Source organism: Typha latifolia, chromosome 10 (genome assembly GCF_019914945.1).
Source record: "Typha latifolia isolate L0001 chromosome 10, TyphaL0001v2, whole genome shotgun sequence".
Lineage (NCBI taxonomy): Eukaryota > Viridiplantae > Streptophyta > Magnoliopsida > Poales > Typhaceae > Typha > Typha latifolia.
In genome coordinates, this window is record NC_133095.1 from 10984513 (window position 1) to 10995316 (window position 10804).

Genomic DNA, 10804 nt, shown 5'->3' on the forward strand with positions numbered 1-10804 from the left:
ATCCATCTTCCCCTCTTCAAGCTGGAGATCCCTCTGGTCCTCTTGACCTCCCCCTATTGACCAGTCATATTATCCCGTGTCGCACAATGCCAAAAGAACCACTTAATTGTGAGTTTACACGAAATTATCTCTCCAATTTTTTTCTCAGATCCAACTTTTTTTACACATGTCCCACGTCTTAAAATTAAATACTAGGTAAGTGAGAAATCCCCAACTGGGATAGAAACTTTTAAATATCAGCTATTTACATAAAAAAAAAAAATCACTAGACCTTTCATAAAAACCACTTTCTAGTTAAATGTCATTCACATATAAATTGCTAATTAATTCAATGATTTACGAATTTTCTAATCTCTTTCAACTTTTCATCGACTTATATTAAAAAATTATTGCCCTGTCAGCAATTTCTAACACACTCAGTCTTAAATTACACACATTAAAAAAAAAATTGCTAAGTATACAACATGAATTTATACACATGGTAAGAAATTACATAACCTTAAAAAATTCTATATAGTTAACCTGCAACCTAAACCCCTTCAATACATTTTTTGCCGAGTCATACGTCAATTCCACACCACTCATTTCTTTGTATCCAAGTTGCAAGGCTACAGTCAATGGTATCCAGCATTAAGCCAATTTTATTTCTGCAGCACGTCAGCACGTCATTGCTGGTGCATTCAGCATCCAAGTTGGTACCTCTCTTCAGATTAAATTTGCTTGAACCTACACACAAACATTTGGACCACTATGTGAAAAAACACCTAGACACACGTATGTATTTAAACACTAGGCAATGATCTCGCTCGTTCGCTTAAGTAAAAGTCGAAAGAAATATTAAAAACGAAAGCAGATATGAACACAGATTTTAATATGGAAAAACCTAAACAGGAAAAAACCACGAATCCAAACTTAGATCAAAATCAATCACTAGAATAGTAGCAGTTACAAGACTGACTCACAAAACAACCCGTCGATCCAAACGATTTTGTTCCTCTAAGTCTTGCTCGCTAGAAACCACGATTCACTGCTTCTCGTGATTGAAATCCAACCTCAGTAGACCTCGAGATTGATCTTTCGTCTAGATAGCCCTTAAGACGAAAGATTAAGATTTGTAGATGAGAAGGACCTTATTAGTTGAAGAAACGATGTAGCCTCCAAAAGCCCCCTTCAATAATGCTTCTTCAACCACCTTTAGTTAAGGCATCACAATACTTATATATGATCTCCAAGATAGAGTCAAATCCAAGTCTTATCCGTACTCACGAAAATCTAATAAATTGCAAACTTCATAGGTGCGTTCGAACGTGGCCTGGGTGCGTTCGAACAGCCTAACTTGATCTCAGGTGCGTTCGAACGGGTCCAAGTGCGTTCAAACGCGACAGCTTGAATTCTTCAGGTTGCGTTCGAACGCGTTTGTGAACGCTGCTCTCGGTCTGTGTGAACGCAGTACCCGCGTTCGAATGCGTTTGTGAACGTAGCTCTCGGTTTGTGTGAACGCAGTACCCGCGTTCGAACGTGTTTGTGAATGCAGCTCTCGGTCTGTGTAAATGCAGTACTCGCGTTCGAACGCGTTTGTGAACGCACCGCGTTCGAACGTGTTTGTGAACGCGGTGTGAACTCAACAGCTTTTCTCCAATAATCTTGCAATTCTTCAAACTAGAGATATTCTAGACTTATATAAAACTCATATACATGTAAAAATACACTTAGAATATTTTGTACACAATTGCCAACAATTAAAAATATAACACTATGTATTTTTAACCAAATTAGATTTATTTTAAAATTTATTTCCAAAATAGATAACACTTAAATTTAAATATTAAAAGAAGTCTATTTTACTGTAGTTATAAATAAAATATTTAATCATTAAGTATTTTAATAAATGCTTAATATTTAAGTATTTTCTTTAAGCAGTGACCATCCTAGACTAAGGAATATGAAGTATTATCTAAAACGTTTTAATAAAAACGCTGATAAAACTAGTATTTTATTTTAAAAAATACTGATTTTATTAGCATTTTGAGTAATACGCTTACCGTCAACAACAGACTACTAGTTGCATTACAGTTGAATTTCCAAGATGCATAAAATAAGAATCATAAGATTGAAGTTGAAGACAAGTAACTTAAATTATAAAATGGTCATTTGAGAATCCAAAGCATAAGTTGAAGAGAATAACTTGAAAAAGTAAACTAGCAATGACATAAGCTACATTGCATGAGGAATTAAATTGTAGCTCATGAAATGCAGAAAAGATATTTATAGGGTCTAGCCGAAGCCCTGTGAAGTCCTTGCACATTTTGCTCCCTACAAATTATAGATTTCATTTTTCATAGGGCATGTACAACATAAACTTGTTGAATAACTTACATTTACTAAGACACTTAGAGACAGACACAAGAAGTAGAAATTCATATTATCATTATGAATTCAGCCAGAACTTTGTGTTCTTCATGAACTCTCATTAAAAAATTGAGCATTTGAGCACGCAAAATCAAACCTTGTTAATTCACATGTGTAGAATTTGTCAAACGATAAGGATCTCTACAACAAAGAGGAAGTAAGGGAGAATGGTATGTGAGAATCTCTCATTCTATCTACTATTATTAAACATAACTAACCTTATTTTAGTAATGGATTGAATAATTTATGAGTTGGAAGAGGTTTTACCTAGTGGCTGGCGAGGATGCAATATGACCAGTGGATAGGCTGCGACCGATGAGGATGCAGTTCGACCGATAGATAGGCTACGCCCAGATAATCCTATGATCGATGGGCAGTACGTGCTGTGATTGAGATGAAGGGAACAAAAGGGAGAAGTGCTTAGATTGGAGAAATTGAAAAATGAGTGAGGAAAGGGAAAGAGGAATATTTGCCTATAAAGAGAGATAGATGACAAATAGCTCCGATTGACAAGGGCTATAACCGACGAGGTTTGCGACCGACAAGGGATGCGACTAGTGAGGGCTGAGATTCACTAGGGCTGCAGTCAATGGCTAAGTTGCAGAATTGTTGAAGAGGAAGAAGAATTAATTGGGAATTCAAGACTAATTTGGGATATAAGTATTGGTTGCCGCTACGCGTGCAATACAATTAATCTGGATCGATTAATTTCTAAATTAATTGAACGATTGAGATTAATTCTAAATTAGATTTAGAAATTGTGGTTTTTCCAATCTCACAATAAATACTTTGTATGACTTTAGTTATTTAAATATCTCCCACCGGAGGTTCCCCTTTTGTCAAGTAAGTTTAATTAAAAATTGGTTAATTAATTTGCTTTTCCTCAAGCTTTTCTCTTCCTTGCAGTTTTGCCAAAAATCCGGCCGATGGTTGGCCTCGTGCCTCGTCGCACTGGTTTGACGGGCTGCTTTCCCTGGCTATTCTCTCTCTAAGTACCCCTAATGGGTACCATGAGCTCTCGAGGGAGGCTACACACTATAGCCTCCTATTTCTTTTATTGGGGGCTATTTTTTTGCTGGTTTGGTTACCTAACCAGTGGGTTAGCTTCCATTTTGCAAGGAGTTGTTGTGGGTCCCAAATTTGAGTCCTTGCATTCAGAGTTGCTTACAGCCTTTCGCCTTAGACATTGGTCTTGGCGAGGACGGTTTTCACATCGATCGCCCTTAATGGTTGCCCTTGGCTACCTTCTACTTACCGAGGGGAAAGTACTGATAAGATCAGTTGAGACTATTAGCTATTAGGACCATCGGTGGCTCCCCCACCCCCACAAGCAAATGGTTTGGTTGGTTGTGGGTGGTCGTTAGCTCCTTTGTCAACCAGTCGGCACCATGGGTGCCTTCCTCGATTGATAGGGTGTCACCTAGCATGTAGGCCCAGCTGCCAGCAATAGTGCTCGCTGGTCGCCCCTTCCATCCTCCTCAGCTAGGCTGGGTTAAGGAGGAGGGGTGGTTGGATGGGCCAAGCCCTACCTAGGTGGGTTGGGGCCTAGCTTTGGGTTGCTTGGGGCGGGCTGCAACCTAGCCCGAGTTATTGGCTAGGTTAGGCTACCAACCTAATCTAGCATGTGGTGGGCTGGGTTGCATGCGACCTAACGTAGGTAAGTGGTAGGTTGGATTGCTGCCTAGCCTAAATTATTTGTTGGTCGGGCTGTGGCCCATCCAATGTTAGTTGTGGATTAGACTGCAATCCAACCCAAGTAGCTTTTTGGTTAGTTTGGGCTCAAGGTCCAACCTCGGTAGGTTAGTGTTATGGCCTTTGAGTTAGTGGCAGCCCATCATATATTTTTATGGGTATATTATATATATATATATATAAATCAACATTAGAGGGGCATTTAAGTAAACGAAATTTATGTGCAAAAAAATATTAGAAGACTTAAAATAGTAAAAAAGAAAGAAAAAGAAAACTCCTAAATCGTCTATGCGAGCGAATGTGAACATTCTAAAATCATCATGATCTGTAGAATGATTTCCGTTGATGTCAAAGTTGACTATCATCTAGACATGATCATTAAGCCCGACCTGCCCAAACTCAGCCCAAGCTCGATTTAGGCTCGGCCGAACCCGAGCCCGATATGATAGTAGGCGACATGAGCTAAGCCTTTGCCCGCCCAGCTTGGCCCGAAAGCTCAATCCACTACTCTCATTTATAGCCCAATCTACTATTCTCATTTATAGCCCAACTCATAATGCATACATATTCATATAATTATTTTAGTCCGATATTGGATATTTAGTAAACTATATATCAATATATAAATATGTTTCCATGAAAGATAACTAAAATATCTTCATATAAGCCCATTAAACTCGGCCCAATAAAATATAATATTTTTTATATTTAACCTATTATGTTAAAGCTATTATACTCAACCTAAACCCAATACCTAATGGGCAGTAACGGGATAGAATATTCTAGCTCGGCCCGAGTGATTGGTGGGCCGGACCGTAAACAAATATTTAAGCTCAGTCAGCCTGAAAAGGTCGGCCAGAACTAGGTCCGGTTCGCTCGATGATCACATATGCCATCACCTCCCCCGTTCTCTTACAACTGCAATGTTAATATTAGTATTATTTTATATAGATCTTTTTAGGCTAATGTTTATGGGTAGAATTAGAGTTTTTGACCAAACTAGACCCCTTCTTATTTTATTTTTATCAAAAATGTCCCTAAAATTTATTATCAACATGAGGTCTAATTCACTCTAGCCATAACAAAAATATTAAACTAATCAACTTTTTTAAAATACTAATCCGTTCAGTATTTTTATCGCTAGATAATTTTTACCTTAATTACTGAAATATTAAGTTAAAAAAAATGTATATAATAAAACGCTGATAAGTTCAGTGTTTTAGGACCTGACAATGCTTAGGGATGAAATACTAATTAGTTCAGCATTTCTATTAAAGTTATATTAAATATTAAACACTATTTAATAATAAGTTTAAGTAGTACTCCATTTGGATAAAGAAAAAGTGGAACATGCGAAGACATTTTGGTCAAAAACTCAACGTCACGATTCGCTCTCCATGAAGCATAACTAACTAGTAACTACTAACTAGTTCATTTTCTATCCACTAAGGGTATTTTGATATTTTACAATAAAATCTTACTAATTCTTAATATAATTTTACTATTCTCCTTCACATCATATTCAACTTTATATCACATCGAATATAATTAAATACTATACAAATTTATAATTAAATATTATAATAGTTTATATTAGTATAATTTTTCTTATAAAGTATCGTAAATAAGTATAGCTATACTAGTATAAAAGTTACTCTTCACTTTACATATAAGATGATGAAGTAGAATTACGAATCTCATAAAGTAGTATCCCATGGTTGTTACTAGTGCTCATATGTTGTTTGTTTTTATATACACTTAGTTTTATTGGACGTCAAAACATAATTTTTTAACCTTCCATGGGAAGGAAGTAATGTAAAATATGTGTAAATGATATTATAATTTAAAGAGAAATATGATACTCATATGAATACAGCGTCTTAAAATACATCAATCCTCCAAATTCGGAATGCTAATACAAAATCTAACCTAAAAAATGCTTGTTGGGCTCTTATCAAACTATATACATTTCATTGGTGTTTCAAATTCATATAAAACAGTGTTAAAAAAAAAATCTTAGGCATCTTGTATGGAGTAATTTATATGTGCTCATTATAAATAATGTTTATAAGATATATTTCAACAATTGAACTTAAATGTATAAGTGAAGAGACTGTATATGTAAGGGATTAGTCCTGTATGGTTGTGGTCATTGGCACAAACTCATCTTTTATTCTTTTGGATAATCCAGTATACACTATTTTACCAAAATATATTCACCTTTTTTCTGCCATCCAATATAGTTTGTCAATCTTGACATTCAAAACAACAATTTGAATTAATATTATCGACCATATGGAGTTGTGATTGTCACATCATTTACACTACAAGTTCCTGTTTGGTCTAATGCTTCCTCTGCTTCAGATGTGATCCTCAAATTGAAGAAAGCTGGCTGCTTAGGATGAGGCAGAGTAATACTCTCGTTACTTAGCATTGCAATGACATTGGACATAGTGGGTCGATCCATAGCATTCTCTTGAACACACATTAATGCTACATTAATGCTTCTCTCTATCTCAACTTTGTCATACCCATCACTTAATGATGCATCCATAAGTTCGAACCATTTGCCCTCTTTCCATAGCTCCCATGCCTAAGATAAGTTTTATTATACTTATTAGCTCAAAAGTAAATCACACACAGGTATATGTATACTTCTCAGTATCTTTTTTGAACAAAAAGCTAGCAAAAGAAGGAAGATAGTTAATCAACCTATTAGTTGTAAATAATAAGAAGATTGTTACAGTACTCACGTAACCAAGGAGGTTTAAATGGTTGCCATATTGATGAAAACCTGCATTCCTCTTTCCGCTAACTATCTCTAGTAGCAAGACGCCAAAGCTAAAGACATCAGACTTGATTGAGAAAAGGCCTTCGAAAGCATACTCAGGAGACATGTAACCACTGAAAGATGCATATCAAGTTTACAGGTGTTAACATAAATATACTAGCTTACAATAAATAATATGCTTGCAAGATTGAGCTTTACTTACTATGTACCAACAATTCTGTTTGTGTTTGCTTGGATCTCGTTCGATCCAAAAATTCTAGCCATGTCAAAATCTGATATCTTAGGGTTCATATCGCGATCCAAGAGAATGTTGCTGGCTTTCAGATCCCTATGGATTATACGAAGTCTTGAGTGCTTGTGAAGATAAAGAAGCCCGTGAGCTATCCCTTCAATAATATGAAACCGCTTACTCCAGTCTAAGAGTGCTCCTCTTGTTTGGTCTAGCAAAAATTAAACATAGCTGAGGACAAGTCTAGAAGATAAATACAAAATATTTGAAGTTGAGAAGTATTGTCTAGAGAGAACAAACCAAAGAGGAAGAAGTCCAAACTTTTGTTTGGCATGTATTCATAGATCAATATTTTTTCTTCTCCTTCAATGCAGCACCCAATAAGCGAAACGAGGTTTCTATGCTGAAGTTTTGCTATAAGTTGGATCTCATTCTTAAACTCTACTTGACCTTGGCCTGAACATGTAGAAAGTCTTTTAGCTGCAATCTCAAGCCCCTCTGGCAATTGACCCTGAAATATTTTGTGAAATATACATTCAGATAATGTCAACTATCTAGAAAATCATTAGTTAGATTTTCTTTTTCTTTGTTCCTATCAAATTTTTTGGGAAAATATATTGGCTTAGTTATACTTAGATCCATGAACTTTGATCCATTGTTATATACATTCATTAAAAAAAGTATATAACACTAAGACCCCATGAACTTTTCAAATGTTTCAAAATGGCTATTTTGTTAGCCCACCATTTGTTTTCCTACACATTTGTTCTGTCATTTGTGTCTATATTACCCCCTAACTTGCCATCCCAAGCTTATACTAGGATATGTATACTCTCATCTGTAATCTTCTTCAACCATTTCTCTATTCTCCTCTCCTTAAAATTTTTAATCTTTTTCCTCTCAAACCCACAGTATCTCTCAACTTCTCTCCCCCTTCCAGTCCTCACATTTCTCTCTCCCAACTCTAACCCAATTCAAATGCTATTGTATTGTTGTTCACAATTTCTCTTCTTGGTCTTAATTTCTATTATTCGTCTTAATAGGACCTAGGGGGATTCATTTCCTTATACTTGGCAAAGTTTTCTATCCCATAAGATTGGGCCGAGTATGTACTTGCTGTTCACTACCGCTGAAATTTGATCCAGATATCTCTTGAAATTAAGGTTCCAAGTTTTTTTTTTCTTCACTTCCATTACATCTGTATGTATGTATGTATCATAGTTAGGCCTGGTTCTTTTCTGGCAGCGAACGACGACAAAGATGGCAATCGCCTTACCGTGAAATAGTAGAAGATGCAACGAGCAGTACCTAATCACAAATTTATTATTGATAACTTAATTCTTCAAAATTTCAACAACTATGCCAATCATTCTTATCTAGAAATTAACGAGATCGTGTAATGAAATAAAGATGAGAATATATAATAAGAGATGTGTATTACCTTGTAAACTGGTCCGAATCCACCTTCTCCAAGTTTGTTTTCAGGGGAGAAATGGTTTGTGGCATCTGCTATCTGGGAAAAATTGTACAGTGAAAAATCTGAGCTGCTGCTCTCTTCACTCTTCCAAAGCCTACTGGCTTCATTGGTTTCAATATTGAGAGGCTGCGTTTGATGTTGTTTCTCTTTCTCTTCTCCTGAATCATTGGTAAAGTGCATTTCAAGTGCATTTCAATGTTAGAAGTGCAACTAGCTACTCCAGTTAGAGAAGAGAATGGGGGAAGTTAATATCAATGATGTCCCCATAAACTTACTTGCTCGTCTTTTTCTTCTGATCCATAGAAAGCAGAGAAGAGATAAAGAAAAGAGTAATGCAAGAGATGTAGTAGTGATGATAATCCAGAGCTTATTCTTTCCACCTGTACGAGGAAACAGAGGCTGAAATCGTCATCATTTAATAGAAGAACAAGATGTATATCCACTTGCATATTCTTCAAGTATAAAGAATCTTCAAGATGTTAAAGCTGTCGGCCTATTAGTCTATTACCCACCAGTTCTTGAGTTGCCTGTCGGAGCCGGCGAAGACATCTTTAGCATCGTCTCCCCGTAGTAGAAGGGATGCACTTCGTACCTCAAATTGCATCTTACTCCCAGGGCTCGCCCTCCTTGCCTGCCATCGAAGTTCATGAGTGTCTGGTTTATAAGATCCTGAAGGCACTCCTGACACTGCGCGGTCAATAAGTCCGGAGTGCATTGGGCGAGACCATACAGTGTCGGAAAATCGTCGGTGATGTTCATCTGGCCCGTAGCGAACTTGCTCGTCTGATTCGCCGCCCAATCTGAGATATTGGATAAAAGCGTATTGATCGCTGAGTTGTAGAAGCTGTGGTTGGCTGCACTCTTGGGGTCGTCCCACCCGGCAAACCTTTGGTTGGTGTCCCAACCGATGGTCTCCGGAGCGTTGTCGGTGGAGGAGCGGAAATCTCGGTCGGAGTACCGGAGGAGGCAGTCGTCGTACCAGATGACGGCTCTCTTGTAATACGGGCAGAGCTGAACGACGCCGTCGAAGGCGGCGGCGAGGCACGAGCTGCATAAGGTAGCGTTGACGTCTCCGCGGCAGAGAACGAGGCCGAATACTTGGTCGAGAGCAGCGCCAGCGGTGGCATCGGAGAAGCCGCCGGAGACAACAGCTACAGAGGAGAGAGAAGGGAAGAGGAGGCTGATCAGGTTGGATTGGTAGGAGCTGTTGGAGGTGTAATTACTGCTGTTTTTCTCGCCACATACTCGATAGAAGCGATCGTCAGCGGAAGTTGGAGAAGACCAGTGAGTGAGAAGAAGGGGGAAGACGGTGATAATCAGGGCGGCGGAGGAGGCGGCGGGGAGAAGGCTAAACATGGTAATTTTGCGTAGGGGTGGTATGGTTGGCCGTGGGGACTGGAGAGGCTTACCATCCCAGAAATTTAACAAGGACTACTAGTTGTTGACTTCGTCAATATGAAAGAAGAATTTATTGGCTTTGGAGTAGACTTTGTGGGTGGGTGGGATGGAATTGCCAACTTGTTCTTTTGGTGGAACTGATATAAGCTGTGAAAAGAGGAATGATCTGGATGGTGATTGGAAGAACCCGAGAGACTTTTCAGTCGTATCAAAATTTTCTGGAACCACTTGTTGAAGAAGAGTAGGGTGGGCAATCTGGTCACGTCCCCTTCATGTCGGACGATAGTAATGCAAATATAAATATAATATATTTAATAAACAAATCAGAATTTATAAATTTGATATTAAACAGATTTAATAAATGTGGCACAATTTACTCAAATTTATGTAAAGTATTTGTATTATAAATGAGTTTATTTGAGTTATAAATGAGATTTTTGAATTATAAATAGAGATTTATCGTGTTATAAATGGAATTATTTAGATTATAGACGGATTATCATATCATATTTAGATTGTTTGTGTCAAAAATGTGTTAGTAGGTTAGGTCATAAACAGGTTAAATAGGTTGTAATAATAAACACAAACACGATCGGTCTAACTATCAGATTAGATAAATTAATCTGTTTTACGATCCGAACCTGATTAAACCAAACCCAAAATCCACTTAAAAATTAAGTTACCCTGTCAAGTTAACTTTTACCACCCGTTCATAAGAATAGAGAAGGTCAAGACTTTTGTAGATATGCTCCAGAGACTAGCATATAATATTAAAGCTATAGAATATATATATATATATATATATATA

General features: G+C 37.2%; 1 protein-coding gene across 1 annotated transcript; it reads right to left on the reverse strand.

The window, feature by feature from the left end:
* Positions 1-6301: 6301 nt before the first annotated feature.
* On the reverse strand, positions 6302-10104 carry LOC140796789 (cysteine-rich receptor-like protein kinase 19). The gene is made up of 7 exons (XM_073149905.1): positions 9111-10104; positions 8874-8978; positions 8563-8756; positions 7422-7632; positions 7095-7332; positions 6855-7005; positions 6302-6694 (listed from the first exon to the last, which is right to left on the reverse strand). The coding sequence occupies exons 1-7, from the start codon at positions 9952-9954 to the stop codon at positions 6386-6388; spliced, it is 2052 nt and encodes a 683-aa protein (XP_073006006.1). The 5' UTR covers positions 9955-10104; the 3' UTR covers positions 6302-6385.
* Between the last annotated feature and the right edge of the window lie 700 nt (positions 10105-10804).